Here is an 18,368-nt window from a genome sequence, read left to right on the forward strand (position 1 = left end):
CCCAGAGGTACAATAGGAGCACATTACAACGAGAGTTCAGGAATCTACATACAAATCAAAAGGATCAGTGGTCTTGAATACCAAACTATTTAAGCAACCCTGGCTTTGTCGACTTTTAAATCTCCTCTTCATTACATTTACATAAACAGACCTGTCCTTGGTCTTTTAAAGCACACACATTTATCAATAAACAAGCACCGTCAAGCGATACTCCAGCAGAAATATAGCTTGTAAAAGAACACAAAAGGCAGCATTAGACTGGGCAAAGCTTACTCAGAGGAGATTTCCCCCCCCCCCCCCCCCCACACACCCCTGCAGACAATTTGCTTTATGTGTCTCCCGAGACTATCGAGCAGCCATGGAAAAGGTTAGGGCGAAAACAATGTGAGCAAACAATTAAACTGGTGACAGGTCCTTAGCTGCAAGAGAAAGAAATAGCGGGATAAAGAAAGTTAGAGAGGGGGAAAGAAAAAGAGAAAAAAGGGTGGAGGGGATTAAAAGATCACTTCCATCTCTCGGTGCGGACAAGAGGCCAAACAGGCAGCGCTTGTAAACCAACTGCTCTGCTCGTCTCTGAAAAGAATAATGTCTATTATTCACAAGCAGAGGGGGCAATTTATAACTCCTGGGCTTGATTTAAATTCAACCTTTATGACATACAGTAGCAGCCTTTATACTTGTGATTATTTATGCATGCATATCTGACTAATAATGTTTGCCTTGGCCAGAGTAACGGCAGGAAATTTGCATTTTCTCATGAAGCGTCCTGAGAGGGTCTGAATGGGAGCAGTTGCAGAATATCTACCGCTATTGACCTGACCCCCAATCCCCCCCCTGGAAGAACACAATTCAATTTGCACTGTGTAAGCATAATAAATGAACGTGGCCGTCGGGCTGAGCGACATTAACGCACCCTTTGAACTGACCACAGGGTGACTATGGAAGTCTGGTAAATAACAAACCACCTACTGTCTCTGGTTAAAAATTGGGCCGCAGAAAATTTCAGAGGCAGGAAATGCAACGCTAAAAGCATACCTAATTACACAAGGAAAGACAGAGTGCAGTCTCTCATCGGCGCTCGCATTCAAACATGCGAGATCAAAGCATTACCGCAGTCTGCAGACAGGTGCAGGGAAATGCTGTACATCTGTTTCATAATCCCTGTCCAATTTCACCCTCACAATCTGCTCAGCATCATGTGTGGGTGAATGTAAAGAGAGAGAGAGCGCTCGAAGCTGCCAAGGTATTATGTGAAACTGGCACAGTAATTAGATGACAGCATGCAGGTGTCTCTGGCACTGATGCAAAGTTAATATCTCTATTGTTCAATGCTCACTTTCGCCTCTCCTCTGCATTTGTCTTCAGTCCTCTCTTTTGTTTGTCTTTTGGTGATTTTCCTTTCTTCCCCACTGTCTCTTTCTCGGGCAGGTTGTTCCACTGACCCCGTCTGCTCATTCATTCTCTTCCCAGATGTAATTAGCGCACTCATAATCAAAAGAAATGTTTCCGAGAGCCGCTTCTGACAAGACGCCAATTAGCAGCTAAAAGAAGTTGACACGGTAATACTGTATAATATCTTAACAGAGACAGAGAAAGGTGTGGAGGATCATTGCGGCGCAGTTGGAGGGTATCGATCAAAAGAAAATGGAGAGAAACGATGGAGAAACTGTAAATGAGCGAGAGGAGACAGAATAAAAGGAAGCCCACAAGGAAAAGACTAAATTAAAATGGATGAGATAGAACACAGTACAAAGCAGAAGACTTCTTCTCTTACACTCCAGTAACAATATGAGCTCAGCCCACACATTGCACCTTTCCTCCCCCCTCTCTCATTCTTCTTTCCTCTGTCCTTGTCTGTATTAGAAAATTTCCCAAATACCCCTAAATGTTATGATTGCCAATGAGTTTAGAATGAACACAAAATAGCACTGGATCATTATACACGCTGGCTGTTGACACAAATACCATCTGTGTGGCAAACCTCAGTCATCTGATACCACAGGAGAATAAAACAAGCGTGTATTTGTGGTGCTGTGTCTGCAAGTCTGGCAAAGAATTAGAAAGGAAACTCCTCCAAGGCAGATCTCGAATTACAAAACGCACCCTGCTGTGGTTCTGTGCAAATCAGATGCTAAAACAGCATTTTTTGCAAATACATATTCATTCAAAATCACTTTGTGTTTCCATTTCTTATGCCAATTTATCTCCTTTTTAGTTTCCCACTTTACCTCCCACTTACTACAATGTTTCCCCACTTTCTTTCCCTTTCTCTACTGATTCCAACCTCGGAAATTTTCTCCTTCATCCTAAATAGGATTCAAGGACATTCCAGTTCCTCCTCCCTCAGCAAACCCTAAAGAGAAGATTAGTTATCGTTTCTCTTTTGTGAGGATTTGCTGCATCTTCAGTCTTTGGCTACCGAGCGAGGACCATTTGACAGTAAATTGAATATCTGAGCTTTAGGTAGTTATGATGGACATAATTTCACTATTGTCTATAGACCAAACAACCAATCAATCTGCACATTCATTTATAATGGAAATAATTGTTAGTTGCAGCCCTAAACGTGATATTAGGTTCATAGGTACAGAAAAATGCATCCATGCATAGACAAACTGTATGAAGCAAGGTTGCGCAACTACTAAAACAGATCAAAGTCTTTACTGTGCTGCTCATGCTTATTTATCCTCCTGTGTGCCTTCCCTGAGTTACCTTTCATACCACTTACACATGAAATCAAGCAGCTCACCTGTAGTGAGTGATGCTGTAATGGGCTCAGAGGTAACGTCGCCCTGTATCGTGATTAGACTGACGGTGTACTGAGTGGACGGCAGCAGCCCCTGGACCAGTGACCTCGTCTTGGAGCCGTCCAGCGTCACCTTAGAGGTGTCGGTCCCGTCTGCGGAGCTGTAGCTCAGGATGAAGAGGTCAGCAGGCGGCGCTGGGGCGCTCCACGCCACCGACACCGAGTCTGAAGTCACCTCTGACAAGTAGAGGTGGGTTACGGGCCTGATTCCTGGAGGAACGGGGGAGGTTTAAAGGTCACCGCAGAGTCTTCAAGGACAGGTAGAAAGCCGACCGCAAGCAGGAAACGGCGATGAGAGAAAGGATAACAGCTGCCATCGTTATGGAGATGACAGACAAGCAATGTCAGTGATGGATGGAAGCGGTCCTGGATGGTGTAATAGATCGTTTATAATAAAGAAAATTAGCCTTGGGCGTAATCTTGATGGGGCAGGTGAGAGTCAGAGAAGACCACAATCATGTGGAAGTGATGATTTAATTGGTCTTTAGAAAAAGGGAAGTGATGAGATTATCCGCCGTAAAGATGAAGATGTGATGAGACTGTTCACAATAAGGAAATGAAGGAACGATGATGATGATAGCAGATGCCGTTGTCAAAATGTATGACCTGGAGAGGAGATGAAGTAATGAATACGAACCAGTGTAGCAGATGATGCAGCGACAAATGCAACATGATTGGAATTTAATTAGCCATGTGTGGACGTATAAATAGTAGGGAAGATGCAGTAGCATTGACTTCACCCTTTCTGATTTAGCCAGATTAAACTGTGGAGTTTTATTTGTAATCAATCATCATTTGAAACCTGCGCAGTTAACACTGGTCTGCAATGAAGTTCTTCTTCTCTTTTATTGGCAAATAGCCACTTTTTGTGGTGCATTTCCTGAAAATGTATATCGCGTAAACCCCCATAGTGGGGTCCTCATGTGGAAGCCAGGAGAAGATGTGGTACAAATGATCCAAGGAGACTTTATAGCAGATTAAAGCTCAAGATGGCTTGGCTTTAATCTTGGATGAAACATTGCAGTAGGAGGGTCCGTTTAATGTGATGGTGGTGGTTATGAGCAAGATGACAATGGTACATCTTTTGTAGAGTTAGTAGGGCCTAAAAAGCCAGTGAACTGCAGCTACAATGACCACACAGAGGCAATGTACAGTAGGAAATGTGCATTGATAACGCGATAGGTTTTAATGATGGTTTTACAGATAAAGGTCAGAATACTAATCATGAGAAGTGTGACTTGTGACCTGTGAAAAAAAGATTGTATAAGGTCTTCTCTGTCTCGAAAGGAATTTATTAAAAAAGACATGATGATGTCATTGCAGTGTTCAGGGCTTGTGGACTTTAAACTTATTATAGAAAGCTGCATTACAAACTGGGGAAACAGAGCATAAAAGGGCATTAATTAGGCTAGAACAAGAGCACCGGGCTTGAAGACAATTTGGCACAGTGGCCAGTCTGTGGAATTACAACTTCTAGGTCCATCTCGTGATGCCGTTTGGCCCAAAACAACGTTTTCTCCATAGACTTACATTGAAAGAGACACCTGTAACACTTAAGTAGCCCCTATTTAAATTATTAGTTTCTAAAAGACAAATTCAGAGTTATAACTAGCTACCATTTATGTGAGTGAGCTGTAACAGAGCGGCTCGGAAGTGGGATTCCATACTATGAACCAAAAGTTAGCATATCGTGGCCTCGCTAGCTAAAATAAAGTACATTTCTCCTCATGGAATGGTTTTCACTCGTGCTGCTATTAGTATAACAAGACCTTGCCTAGAACCTAGAATAAGAATAAATGAATAAACAAACAAATGAACCCATTATAATGAGATGTAAATGAATGCATATTGTAAAAGAGTAATCCTCCAGTGCTTTCTGGGTGATAGAGTGTAAAAACACGGCTGCAACGATAAATGAATAATGATAGGTTTGCGGAACAATTTCTTACAGCAAGTGGCAGAGTTCATATTCAGTGACAAAGAGATCAGGTGTGGGAAGAGACACACATCGGAGCTGATCTCCTCATTAGGGAGGTGAACAAATGGCAAGCAGGGAAGCGGATCATGGAGACCATGCTGAGAGAAGAGCTGAGTCTCTTCTCCCCAGGATCTCCAGGGTGGGACATCGTTGAAACCGGTAATTCAGCTAGCGGCCCGGCTGAGATAGTTTATTATTCTAGTTTTGTGATAGGGCTCTTGACTGAGCTAGGTTTTCGGGTTTTGCTTTGGTTTGCTTTGAGTTGTATGGATGTATTGATCAAAGTTCAAGATCAAACTTTTTTCCCCCTGGTGATGAGGCAGACAGATGTTGCCAATATGGCCAAGCGAACAGTGGGTGAGTAGATGACAGGTAATTAATAATTGTTCTGTCTTTTTATCAGTCTCTCATCTCTCCTCTCCAGATGGTTTTCGAGATGCGTTACTTAAAAAAAAGCCACCGCTGACAAAAGATGATGATGATGGTTGTGATGGTGACAACTGCCACGAGACGGTCACAGTGGAGAAGCACAGAGATGATGGTGGTGATGATGATGAGAGAGGTGAAGAAACGAGTGACAAATCTGCCAGCAGGTAAGCGTGTGCCTATCCATCTGACGCCATGCTTTGTGCAACTGATAATCACATCAGGCTTTCTGTAGAAATAAAGAACCAACAGCGGAGGGTAGATTGACAGGCAATCCCACATTTAGTCGGACAGCTACACACAACTTGTTGTGATAAGACACTCGCAGAGAAAGAGGGAACGTCAAGCTGAGGAAGAAGAGCAGCGCAAGAGAGAGAATGTGGTGTTGAAGAAGAAATCAGAACAAACAAGAGACACAAACGCATTCGGATGCAAAACGGAGGTGCAATTACGGAACACTTGTAACAAGCTCATTAGCTGACGTGAATAATTTACCTCCCCTAATTGCTTCTTCAATGCCTTTTAACGTCTTCCATTTTCTTTTAGTGTGACTTCACCTCACCTGCTGCCACACTTTCGTTCATTATATTCACTGTTCAACTTCATTACGCGCCGCTGTTGTTCAAACTGTTCCTGCAGTAACAGGCTGATCTTTCATGTCATTATCTGAGCAAAGAAAACACTGGAGTGAATTTATCTTCGCGCTGTCTGATAATTGAGTGGATTAGCAGCCGTACTGCAACCTTGATCCTCGAGAGAAAAAAAAAAGTTTCTGTCCAACTGTAGCAAAGACAAGGGAGACAAAAATAACACCGTCTACCTGTTTGAGTGTATAACACTTGAATAGACTCTCTACCTGTGAACGCATCTATGGTAGCTGCAGTGCTCTGCTGCCTTCCTCTTCTTGCTGCCACGGTGATGGTGTACTCAGTACCGGGCTCAAGGTCGGTCAGAGTGGTGGTGGTTACATCTTTAGGCACATTCAGCTGGAAAAGGAAGGTAAATCACTTATAGAGTGCTTTTCACAGACATAAGTCACAAAGTGCTTTAACAGGATCGTTATAACATACAAGAACGAAAATGACAAATTCAAGAGGACTTCTCCAGACACTTCAAGACTACTTTATAATAAAAGGTCATAGCCTTGCATTGGATGAGTATTGGGCATCTGGGGACAGTATACACCTCCATAGCAATTTGTATTCCACGTTCCTCTGTTCACTTCTTTACCTCAGCAGTGAGGCCAGAGGAGGATGTGTAGGTGACCTTGTAATGGTCGATGGGGCCCTGGACCACGCCCCACACCAGAGTGATGGTGTTGTCTGTCGAAGCCATCACAGTTAGATCCAGGGGCACATCCAGACCTGATTTAAAAGGAAACAAGATTTAAGAAAATGCTCTCCAACAAAAATGTGAGAAAAAGAGAAAGAACACCCAGCACGAGCACATTAACACGGTTATTTACCCCCCTGAGTGGGTGTATACCAACAGGGGGAGGAGATTTAAGATATTACATGACTTTTCCATCCAAGTGTCTTCGTGTGCACATTTTCAAATTCCAAATAAAACATCTGAGCTGAAACGCCAGACAATAGGAGGAAAGATATTTTTTAAATTCAATTTATTTATCACTTATTTTTTAGATGTATTTTGCAGTCCCTTTGGTTGGGTACACCCCAAAAAGTTATCACCGTGAAAAGTTCACAGAGCTTTATTTCTGTCGACTACTAAAAGGTATAATGTTTGTTGCTGCATCGCCTCATTCTCATATGGTATATACTTTTGCATTCCGCATACAAAAAAGAAAGGAGAAGCAGCTGTTGAATGTCACATCCTTACATTTTCCTTTATAAATTGTGTTGATGGAAACATTTTAGTTTGGTGAAATGTCAGAGATGTGCTCCAACATTGTGCAACATTTTAGCAGAAAAATAACTAATTCTTCCGTATGTCTACTGTATATCCTCGTCTTTGATGCAGCAAGGACATCAAAAGTAGGACCGTTCCTGATTGAAATGTAAGAGTCAGCTTCTTCCTCTGTATTAACATAATGATCCCACGTTCTGTGTTTAATCTTCTTGTATTAGTTTTGTTCTCATGATTGTCATTTTCTTTCCTGCAGCAATGACCCAACTTGCCCACTGGATCATCAATGTTTAATCCTCATTTAGTCCTCCACTGCAACACTCAATGTTTTGCTTCTTGTCAAATAGACTTTTTGGGGGGGAAAAGTAAGACGGAAAGAACTTCAACTAAATCCCTTAGTTGAAATGATGCTTTCAGCTTTCAGCAACTCAAACTTAGCAGACCGGAGATGTTGTCATATTATTTAAAGCTATTTGAAAATGACGTGATAGCTGAATTTCATTTTTAAAGTTCAAAGAGAGTGCCCAAAATTGTGGGATAGAAAATGCTTGTTCGTAAAAAAAAAAAATGCAGGCATAATTTAGCAAAGTGCAAAAATACTTTCAGCCATTCAAATGATTGCAACTGAAAGAAAGATGTGCTCGACAGTTAACGTTAACGGGAAAGATTATTGAAGCACATTCCACACAGAAGGTTGAATGGGATCTTTTTTGTCTCTCCGCCTAAACACAATACAAATTCAAATGGCCAATCAAGTGCTGAGGTAAAGAGAGGGCCATTAGCAATTAATGGTATTCATCATTACAGCTTACAAATTCCGTAATGGGAACTTTGACCCCAGCTAGTGATATAAAACTCCCTCTCCCTAAAATAGCACAAGTCTTGCCAAAATCTAATATGCTGAGAATTACACATATAATAACAAACATGGCCAACCAGCCTGCAGTGAAGCTTTCTAGTACAGCGCTGCTCACTGAGTGTGTTTCACTTGCATCAGTGGAGGCTAAACAGTAATCCACTCACCCGTCCTGGCGTTCATTGTTGCCGGTGTACTCTGGTTGCTACCTTTCATGGCAGAAATGCCGATCCCGTACTCTGTGCCTGGCAGCAGGTCTGAGGCACAAAGACACAAAGGCGGTGGTCAGTAATGTAACACACGATACAGCAAGGAGGAACATCACACGGACTCGTTTGGCACTCGCCTTCTGAAGCAGAGTGCATGTCAACTACATTGTAGTTTCTCATAGCCCAAGTTAGCTCTCCATCGGACGATGAGGTCTTGGCAAATTTACAGTGTGATTTCAGAAGAAACGCGCTTTACGGCATAATTGATCAGTTTCAAATCAATTCAGTACAATTCCCCAGAGATTCTTAAGCTACAGAAGTAAGGTAATGAGGAATAGAAATGAGCGAGAGTGTGACAGAGATTGTTCGTAGGGAGAAAGTGAGAGTGACAGAGAAGGAACGAGGGTGGTGGCAGCATCGATTGCAATGGCCCGACACAATAACACAAGGACCTTTTCCTTCTATTCTTATGCCGGCCGTGCCCTTTCCAGCACTGTGGCCTTTCAGAAAAAAAAAAGAAACATCCCAGCTGACCCCTTCTTTCTGACAGCCTTTCAATACGCCCGCAGGACAACAAGCGTTTCAATAGATACAATCAGTAGTCCCGTCAGCCAAATGTTAGCTCTGGAGATAATCCCGCCATGTAAAACACAAGGGCACTTGCCAGCTTCTTCAGTACACATTAGATGCACTGCGATAATACTCAAGGCATTAGCAAAAAAAACATAGCCCTAAGCAATAAAAGTAGAATAAGCAAATGAAAGAAAACACAACTCATGACTTCTCACTGCTTACCTGTGAGGGAGGTCTTGGTGGTGGCTCCCTCATTGCGTGGTACAATGACTTTATCATACTGGTCTCCTGCTAGAGTGCTGTACACCACCTGGTAGCCCTCCACCTACATTTAAAACGTATACATTTAAACACTTACAATACCAAACTGAAGGAAACATTTGTATTTTATTTCATCCAAAATGAAGGGAACACAAAGCGTTCACTATGAGCCAAAGCAGCTTTAAATTGGTTCATAGAATAAATGGTTTATTTTGAATTAGCGCGGCATGATATCTGTCTCTCTGCCGACACTCTGCAGAATCACGAGGATGAATACATTTGTAGTGCTAACAGGCATCATGACAGACAAGCTTCATAACTCTGGTTGTGTAGTTAGTGAAGCCCTGGAAATATGTTTGTGACAACTGAGTGAAAGAACCTGATTTACCACATTTTCATTCAGAGTAAAACATTCAGTGACCACTTGGACCCAGTAAGTGTGTTCGTATTGACCAAGCGGACTACATGCGGACCGACCTGTGTGTGATGATAAAGTGCTAAATATAACAAGACAAGAATTTAGATAATTGGGAGCAATACACCCCAAAACGTATGCAGGAAGGGTCATGGAGGGTTGGAGAATGTCCAGAGATTTAGAGCAATTTGGTTGTTATTTTTACAAAAGAGACATAATTATCATACATCAGTGATATGAAGCGCACCTAAAGTTGTACTTAGGTGAAAGTACAGAGGCATATTCAGCAAACTGCACTTAAAAGAATCAATAGTTAAAGTACTAATGAGTATTTTATCTATACAGGCCTAATTCAATGTCTATTTTGGATTATTATAACTATTACATTGCATAATATTTCATATGTCCTCATGTTTTGTATGTCAAATCTGAATCTGCAAAATAATTCAAATTCTTAGTGGACTAGAAAATACATATAAAATGTGCAAAATACTATACAGCTAAAATAAAAAAGTAAAGATCAAGTACCACAAAACTGTACGTAGATACAAAACCAGTAAAAAAGTTAAGTACATTAAGTACATGTACTTAATTACTCTTCACCACCAATAGCTGCATATAACTTGCAAACTTCATTTGACCAGATCAAGACCATTTACTCCATCAGAAAACAGGCGGTTTTAAAAACAACCAATCAAAAGACGACACAACACACTTTGTTTTACTTAAGATTCACACCCGACCTGATAATCACTGAAATAGGTTGAAAAGCAAACTATGAAAATGAACTGCAAATGCTCTTTGACCCAGGCCTCATTACCTCAGCCTCACTGTTGTCCCATTCCAGCTCCAGGGTGGTGGAGCTCTTGGAGAGGAGCCGCAGGTTCTTGGGGGCATCGATCTCTGAGAAGAACGATAAAGCTGACAATGTTGGGGACACTGAGACCAATTCTCAGGGATCGTGAACAAGCAAACATCAGTGGTTTGAACATCATCAGACACAGATACAGTTAGTTATCAACGGATCTGTATGTATAACGACATCATTTACTGTATATCAGATGCTATACATGTCTGTTTAAAATGTTTTTTAACCACGTCAGCAATTCTATGAACATTTCACTCAAGATGGAGCTGAAAGTGATGTCATTTTGATGAAGTTTACTTATTGTTTACTTTCTTCTGCACAAACAAGGTCAATAATCACCTTGAACAGACGTTCACTTTCTTATATATCCAATATAAATAAACAGTATGTTTTACATTAGGCCATATGTCATCAACTGTTGACTCAGAGGCAGGCACAGGATCACACGCGCCACTATCACACAACTATCTACTTGCTGTCGGACCTCACCGGTAGTAAACTCAGTGGAAATAGAGCCGCTCTCATTTCCTTTTCTCACTCCACTCACGGAGACCTCGTAACGCGAGCCGGGACGCAGAACCTGTGGAACAAAATAACAACAAGACGGGGACAGTTTAGTCTGTGTAATCGCTTTGCATGGATCTTTTTTGTTTAATCTCCAGACACAGAGGGAAGGCAGACTCTGGGATCATTTAACAAACGTACACACACACACACACACACACACACACACAATATATTTACGAGCACAACGTGATAACCCCAAAGCCAACTCTCAACCCAAAGATAAACGGTTTAAGTTGTGAGGACTGGCTTTTCTGTCCCCACATGGCAGGTGAGTCCACATATTTGTGTCTGTATGATCAGATCTGTGACACCACAACGTGATTAATTGCACACACACGCCACCGCTCACCTGCAGGGAGTACTGGCTGAGTGTGGGCTGGAGGCGGAAGGTGGTCCGTGGGCCCTCTCCTCCCACCAGGCCGTAACGTAACACAATCTGATCAATCTTTGCTTTTGGTGGCGTCCACTCCACAAACGCTACGGTGTCCGACACATCCCGCACAATCAGCTGAGTGGGGCCATCAATCACTGCGAAAGAAACAAGGACAGAAGAATTATTGAGAGTCCTGTTGCAATGGGTTCTTTACCGCACCATCTATTGCTGCACTTTCTTCTAAATTGGTCTAGGTATTTTTGTACACAATCACCTGATTTTTGGTTAGATAGTTAGTTAGTGGTAAGTTAGTTTATTTAGCGCTTAGGGAGGGATGCAACTTAATTATTTTGACCAAAGTGATGTCTTTAAATTGCTTGTTTTGTCCAACTAATACTCCAAAACCTTGATAAATTCAGTTTACTGTCTCATAAGACAGTGTTTCCCATACTTCTGGCTTGTGATCCCTTAAAATAAAAGCAGTGTTTACATGCGACCCCTCTCACCAGAGGTCTCAGGAGTCGAAAAGTTACAAGCTTGACAACTAATCATTTGAGATTGTCCTATTTGAATAGATTTTTGATATTTTACAAGAAACTAAGATAGATTTGAGATAAGAATTACATTTTGTGTAGCAGAATTAACCCAGATTTATGTTGTGCAGGGGTTCATATGTTGTGAATCACTGATGATTAAGAACAAGAATTGCCGCCTCGCAGTTGTAAGTCAATTTACATCCATGTCTGTAATAAATGTCATCACTTCATCATTTTATCCTAATAGACATTTTTGTGAAATTGCATAATTAGCATATCAATTCTGGTTTTATGGCTTGTGTTTTGTGAGAACAAAGTGACCTTTGACCACCAAATTCTGGTGGTTCAAGTTGAGGTTTGTGAGAAATTTGAAGTCATTTCCTTCAGGCGTCTATTTCAGTTTTAAGTCTGTCAAAAAAATCCTAGAAGCTAAACTTCTCAAATGTTAAATGTTATCTTACTACAACTACATAGCTGTACAAGAACTTGGCGTGAATAAAATGCAGCCTTGGCCAAATCGTGATAAAATAAACAAAATCAAAAGAATAAGTTGAAGATTCCTGATCTGACGAAACATTTGGTGGCAACTTTTGGTTTGGACACATTTCAGTCCGTGTGAAAAGGGAAGCTAAGATGGAAAACTTCAAGCCCATGCAGCGGTAGATTAGTTATCTGAAAAAGCTGTTCTCTGACAGCCAAGCATGTAAAGCTTATCAGACCTCACACACACACACACACACACCTACACACACCGAGACAGTAGGCTTTATCTGTGCAAGGTGTAAAACATAAGCTGTGATAAAAGTCTCTCTATGCTGATTGCTGGAAAACCACATCTATTAGGTGTGAAGTCCTGAAAACACACTGCGCATGATGAGGAACACCCATCTGACAACAACATACAGCTCCCAGGGCCAACGTCGGCCGTGAGTTGCCGCAGAGTTGAAGTAACTTGGTGTCTTCATCGCGAGTGAGGGGAAATTGGAGTGCGTGATCTGCAGGCCGATTGGAGCGGCGTCAGCAGTGATGTGGGCGTTGTAACGGACCGCTGCGTTCTCTGTAAATCAACACTTTTATTGATGTTTTTACAGCAGTTAAATGGGGCTCAAAGCTATTACTTAAATGAGAAGTATGCACAGTGTTTGATGATAAATTAGCTTTTGAAATATCCAAATAAGTTTTTAAAAAAAAAGGTGAAAATCATCATTTAATATTGAGGAACACATCTAAATAACATGACACAATGTTTAGTTCAACAAACGTGTTAAATTGAAAGCGCCGTAGTGGCAAAGATAGCATTATTATTCTCCATCGATGGCCTCAGAGGGAACGTATGAAAGTTAAATATTTCACACACTGAGCGACACAGGACCAGAAAGTCTTCCTTAAAGCTTTTGAGATCTAAATAAGTCCCACACTAAGTCTTGACATATTGCCGGTCCACCCCGATCCTTGATGTATAAGGAATTGGTCCCTCGGGTCTCGTCCTAGAAAACATCCTGAGGAAGACCGTTGCTGAAAACCTGCTCCCGCATCAGCTGTCCTCTCCCTCCGGGTTTCCTCCCGACTCCTCATCACGCTCACTCCGTCTCCGAGGAAGGCTAAATCTTTGTTATAAATAATTGAGTGACTTCAAATTTGTCTTTCCCTCTTTCTTTATCCAATAAGGTGTCCCTGCAGTTTGCCGCCGTGAAAAATGAATGACCGAGTCCCATGAATTATTAATCAATACTTAATTACAACCAGCAAAATGAGAAAAAAAAAAAGACTTGACAGGAAATTGATGGTGTTTTGACTGTAGACATCAGAGCTTGAATTGTTATGGACGAGGTTTGAATTGGATCTATTACAGCTGTCTAGTAATAGTGTCAGAGGGTGAGGAGTGGGGGCAATACCTCAGTGAGCTTTATATCAGGGACATAAATGGTGGCAGACCAACAAATATGTCAAGGTGAGTCTCACTGTTTATGCCAGTGTATTTAGCTGTGTGTGTGTGTGTGTGTGTGTGTGTGTGTGTGTGAGAGAGAAGGGGCAGGGAACACTATGCTACATGTGGTACTGAAATTAAAAGTGAATTAATTGACTGATTAACAGAGAATTAATTGCGGACTGATAATCGTTTAATCATTTAAACCTTTTAAAAGGAAAAAATGCCAAACATTTGCTCCTTTCAGCTTGTCAACAATAAGAACTTGCTCTTTTTTTTAATCATTGTACATTTTAAATCTTTAGGCTTTGGGACTGTTGTTTGGACAAAACAAGCAACTTTGAGATGTAACCTTGCTATATGCTATATTGCATTAAATGTTTTGGACTAAATGAGCAACAATCAGTTGTTTGTGAAAACATAGCTTCTATATATATATTTCTAGAGAGAAACTGTATTTTCATTTTATCGATGACATCGTGTCCTGACAGTGACAGTTTATCGTTACAGTTCCCCTGAATACGTACGTGTGACGACAGTAGCAGTGAATGGCTGGCTCCGACCCTGGTCTCGGAGCGCCACGAGGTTAACGGTGTACTCCTCCCCTGGTCTCAAACCAGTCTGAACAAAGGACGTGATGGTGCTGGGCAGCTGTGCAGTCATCCCTCCATCATTGTCCTGGGAAAAACACAAGAAGGACTGTAAAGCAAAACCTGTTTGCATATTTTGAGTAAATGCCAGATACTGTGTGGCTTAAACTTCCCTCAGTGGAGATAAGGGATCTGGCAGATAAAAAGTATCCCCACCAGTCTGACATTAACAGTGACTCATGCAGTAGATTTTCTGAAATGTATTTCTTTTTTACAGAATTGAATATTTTTTTTGGTTGGTTTTGCACATTAAATTCCCAATGCGTGTAGCGTGCTGCATGCATGCTATAGTGATATTTCTCAGGCCTTATTCTGCAGAGGCAGCACTCTGTTCATTTCCAAAAGGCCTGTCACTCATCCATATGGAGCGCCTGCTATTCCCAGCTGTTCTCAGAGAGCCAGTGTTGCACATGCACTTCCTGCCGACAGACAGATGTTACACCTACTGCTGCTCCAAGATCTCCCCAAAAAAAGCCTGCGCTACGAAAGGCTCATATTAAAACAGAACATATAACAGCTTGCTGCTTTCCTGAATCAAAACTGTAATTAGAGATGTAATCCATTTAATCACCTCAGCTAAATTACCGGGGTGGGCAGTAACACACAGCGGTAATGTTCCAATAACAATTGGTCCTCAATCTCAATAATAATACAGATGAACGCTAAATTAAACAAAACAAATCCACGACAGTATATCCACTCCCGTCTCCTACGAGTCAGTCGCTGGTAATTAGCAGGCGGTAACCTCCGGGTCTTAAGAGTAAAGCCAAATGCGAAAATGCCTTTAAACTTGCATTCTTTCCAACAGCCATCAGGGGGCGACTCCTCCGGTTGCAAAAATAAGTTCAACTGAAACAAAGTTCAAATGAACATGAGTTTGTAGCCTCAATCGCTGGTTTAAAGTCTTCTTCAAAACAGCATGAAGTTCATTTTGTGATTTATGGTCCCATTGAGAGCAAAACAGATGATGAAGCAGGGTACGCTTTAGGGCGTGGCTACCTCGTGATTGGCAGGTCATTACCGCAGCCTTGCCCCGTGTGGGAGTTGACCCGTGTTTCGTCTCACGACTTCAACCCCTTCAGTGTGTTTCCATAATTGTAACATTTTGGAAGAGGTGGGTAGTAACGAGTTACCTTTGCTCTGTTTGATGTACTTTAGTAAATTTTACTTGACGGAGTAGTTTTATAGCAATACTTTTTACTCCTACTAGAGTAGAATTTAAGAGAAAACACATTAGTTTTCCTCCGTGACATTTAGATGGATTCATTGCTCTATGTTTATTTATTTATTATTTTCTGCGTTCATGATCCGTTAAAAGGCAAGCGGTCAGCTTGTCACGCTGGTCCCAGGTCTGCTGACGCTCTGTTATCCTACCGCAGCCACAACTTCACATGCCTCTCTATTCAGAACAGCATGACTGAAACCTCAGCAGGGAAGGAAGAAAGGAAGTACAGCTGGTGATGTGAACAGCCTCTAACCTTAACCGTTACGGCTTTTCAAATAGCGCTAGCAGCTTATATTTACAGACAAATACACAGCTCACATTGCAGCAGGCTTTGCTCGTGAATGCTGGTCCGAAGTCAGAACGTGCATCAGAGAACCAACCTCCAAACCTCGTGTCACTTCAAGAGGGCAACGGCCTAAAAACCAAGATGGTGACGGACAAAATGCTGAAATCAAGGCTTCAAAACCTAAAGTCCACGAATCATTGGGTGACATCATGGCGACTACGTCCATTTCTTATATACAGTATTTAGGTTATTTAGTCATCATTCTCTCTGCTGACAAGGTTGCTTAGAGGAGAAAGGACAACAGACCACGGACCTGTGGAGGTAGTTTTATTACTTTAATTTAAAACTAATATTTGTTTTATCTGTTTGATTTTAAATTTTTCAGGTAAGACATGTCTAAAAGGTGTCACGTAGTGGTTCTAATAATCCTCTTACTATTCATAAAAAGCAATATAACTTGAATTTGAATAATATTTAATATCTAAATGACTTTACTGCAAAAAAGAATCAATTATGAGATTTTTTTAATGTTGTTTAGTAAGAAAGCCCAAATTTATCTATTTTATTTTTGGACAAGCAACTGCACGCTGAAAGCAAATTACAAACATCTGACAGATATTCCCCGATATCCCATTCTTTGCAAACATTATGATAAACAGATTGACACACAGAGAATAAGGAAAAACAGCAAGGATGCTAGCGAGATGCTAACTGGTATTATTGGAAAAAAAGAAAATTATTGCCTGTGACAATTTGTGAAATTAGATTTTCTTCATGCAATGCCTTACCTTGACATCCTTCATAATGCATATAAATGGACAATTGTGGGATGTCATACAGATTATATCTTCTGCAGAAAGTAGATTCAATTAAAACTGTTAGGTGTGTGGTTTGTCGGGAGTAACAGGGACATTGTTTATGGAAAAATGTGTTGTTGAATACTTATTGTTTCAAATTTGAAATCTCATAGAGGGAGATCTAAAAACAGGGCAAATAAAACATTGCTGGATACCACTAGAGGTAAGTGATAAAATATATTTTCTGATTTGGGTACGCAGATGAATAATGATACTATATATTTAACCTTTTAACCTATATAAAAGTATTACAAGCTGTTTGTGGTTTTTGTCCCACTTAAACACCTGATTTCTTCAACAAGATGCAGCTTCGAGGCTCAAACGAGCCATAAAGATTGATTTTTCCGTTGTTGCCTGACACTGTCTCGTCTTCCCGGGAGTCAAGGAGAGAGTCACAAAGTGCATCTGAACAGTGTTAAAGGCGTGATTTAACATCAGGTCAAGTCCATGTAGACACCATGTGAACGCATGCTTTAAATAAAGAGAATACTGCATATTTGCACAGCCTCATCATGAGTCGTGAACTGAAGGCTTTGCACATCCGCTCGACTATTCAACGTGAATGACAATGCTTCAAGGAAACCTCAACGGTTATGCCGGGTCATGTGTGCTTTTTCAAAAGAAACCTACAGCAGCTTATCCAACAATGGAAATAAGAAAAGGGAGCTTCCAGGAAACTGAAACAGCTCTTGACAAATGATAGAAATCATTACTGAGAATATTTCTGATGGCCAGCTTAATCAATTTATTACAAAAAGCCTAAAATATATCACATTACATGGTGTGGCAGTATGATGTTTTATTGGAGCATCAGATGTATAATGTAGCCGTTTCTAACAGTGTCACCGGCAGGTCTCAAATCTGGCCCTGCCGCACTCTCTCTCTCCCTTATGTTTCCTTTTTTACAGAGGAGTGAGTTCTGTGTTTGTTTGAATGGGCCAATGCTTTCATGCCTACTTCCATTACAAGATTGTCAAAATTCACAATCCCCATTGCTGGATTAAATGCACAGGGGGTGGGAGCGCCAACTCGTAATAGGATTTCCCCCATGGCTGGAGCGAGGGAGCGGCCGCGTGGAAAGATACAGGACAGGGAGGAGCGCTTACAGAAGAGGATGGAGAGGAAGACAGAGGTGAAGGAGAAAGAAAAGGACAGAGGGCACCCTTCGGGGGCAGAGAGGAAAAAAGATGAAAAGTAGAAACAAGAGATTAGGAGAAAAAAGGGTAAAGGGATGGAAAGTGCTAGAAGAAGAGAGAGACATGACAGATCAGGAAGAAAGAGAAAGGAAGGCTAAGAGCAATAAAATGAAATTAGGATGCCCACTGTTTTTTTAATTCAGAAATGTTCTATCCTTTAAGGGATTGAAATAACACAAAAAAAAGCATCTAAACATCAGATTTGAGGCCGGACCAAAGGATATCTCCCCCGAGAACACCTTAAAGGAGAAAACCAATTACTGTGAGAGGGCATGAGATTAGAGTGCAGTGAGTACCTGAGTTTACAGCGGGAATTAGAAAGAAAAAGCTTTTTGCTTTCTGGCTTTGAACCTGGCCCTGCAATGGTTTTAGCAAGGGTTATTCTGCAAAAGGGTTTAATGGCTCATCCACCTAATAGCCAATAAGCTTAAGACAATCCGCTTGTCTAATTCGGTATGGGCTTCAAGTTGAGGAAATACCCCCAGAAAACCTA

The 18,368-nt window shown here is 41.3% G+C and overlaps 1 protein-coding gene across 1 annotated transcript in view; it reads right to left on the reverse strand.

Moving 5' to 3' along the window:
* Positions 1 to 18,368, reverse strand: part of tnr (tenascin R (restrictin, janusin)) — a gene marked incomplete at its 3' end in the record, with an annotated part of 63,304 nt that overhangs the window by 30,341 nt on the left and 14,595 nt on the right. The window contains exons 9-17 of the mRNA XM_079173595.1: positions 14,189 to 14,339; positions 11,175 to 11,353; positions 10,748 to 10,838; positions 10,211 to 10,311; positions 8,937 to 9,039; positions 8,100 to 8,189; positions 6,441 to 6,574; positions 6,067 to 6,196; positions 2,750 to 3,016 (exon numbers count right to left, since the gene is read on the reverse strand). Coding sequence (XP_079029721.1) covers positions 2,750 to 3,016; positions 6,067 to 6,196; positions 6,441 to 6,574; positions 8,100 to 8,189; positions 8,937 to 9,039; positions 10,211 to 10,311; positions 10,748 to 10,838; positions 11,175 to 11,353; positions 14,189 to 14,339 — 1,246 coding nt within the window. The remainder of the gene's footprint in view (positions 1 to 2,749; positions 3,017 to 6,066; positions 6,197 to 6,440; positions 6,575 to 8,099; positions 8,190 to 8,936; positions 9,040 to 10,210; positions 10,312 to 10,747; positions 10,839 to 11,174; positions 11,354 to 14,188; positions 14,340 to 18,368) is intronic.

This window comes from Pholis gunnellus (genome assembly GCF_910591455.1).
Source record: "Pholis gunnellus genome assembly, chromosome: 14".
Classification (NCBI taxonomy): domain Eukaryota; kingdom Metazoa; phylum Chordata; class Actinopteri; order Perciformes; family Pholidae; genus Pholis; species Pholis gunnellus.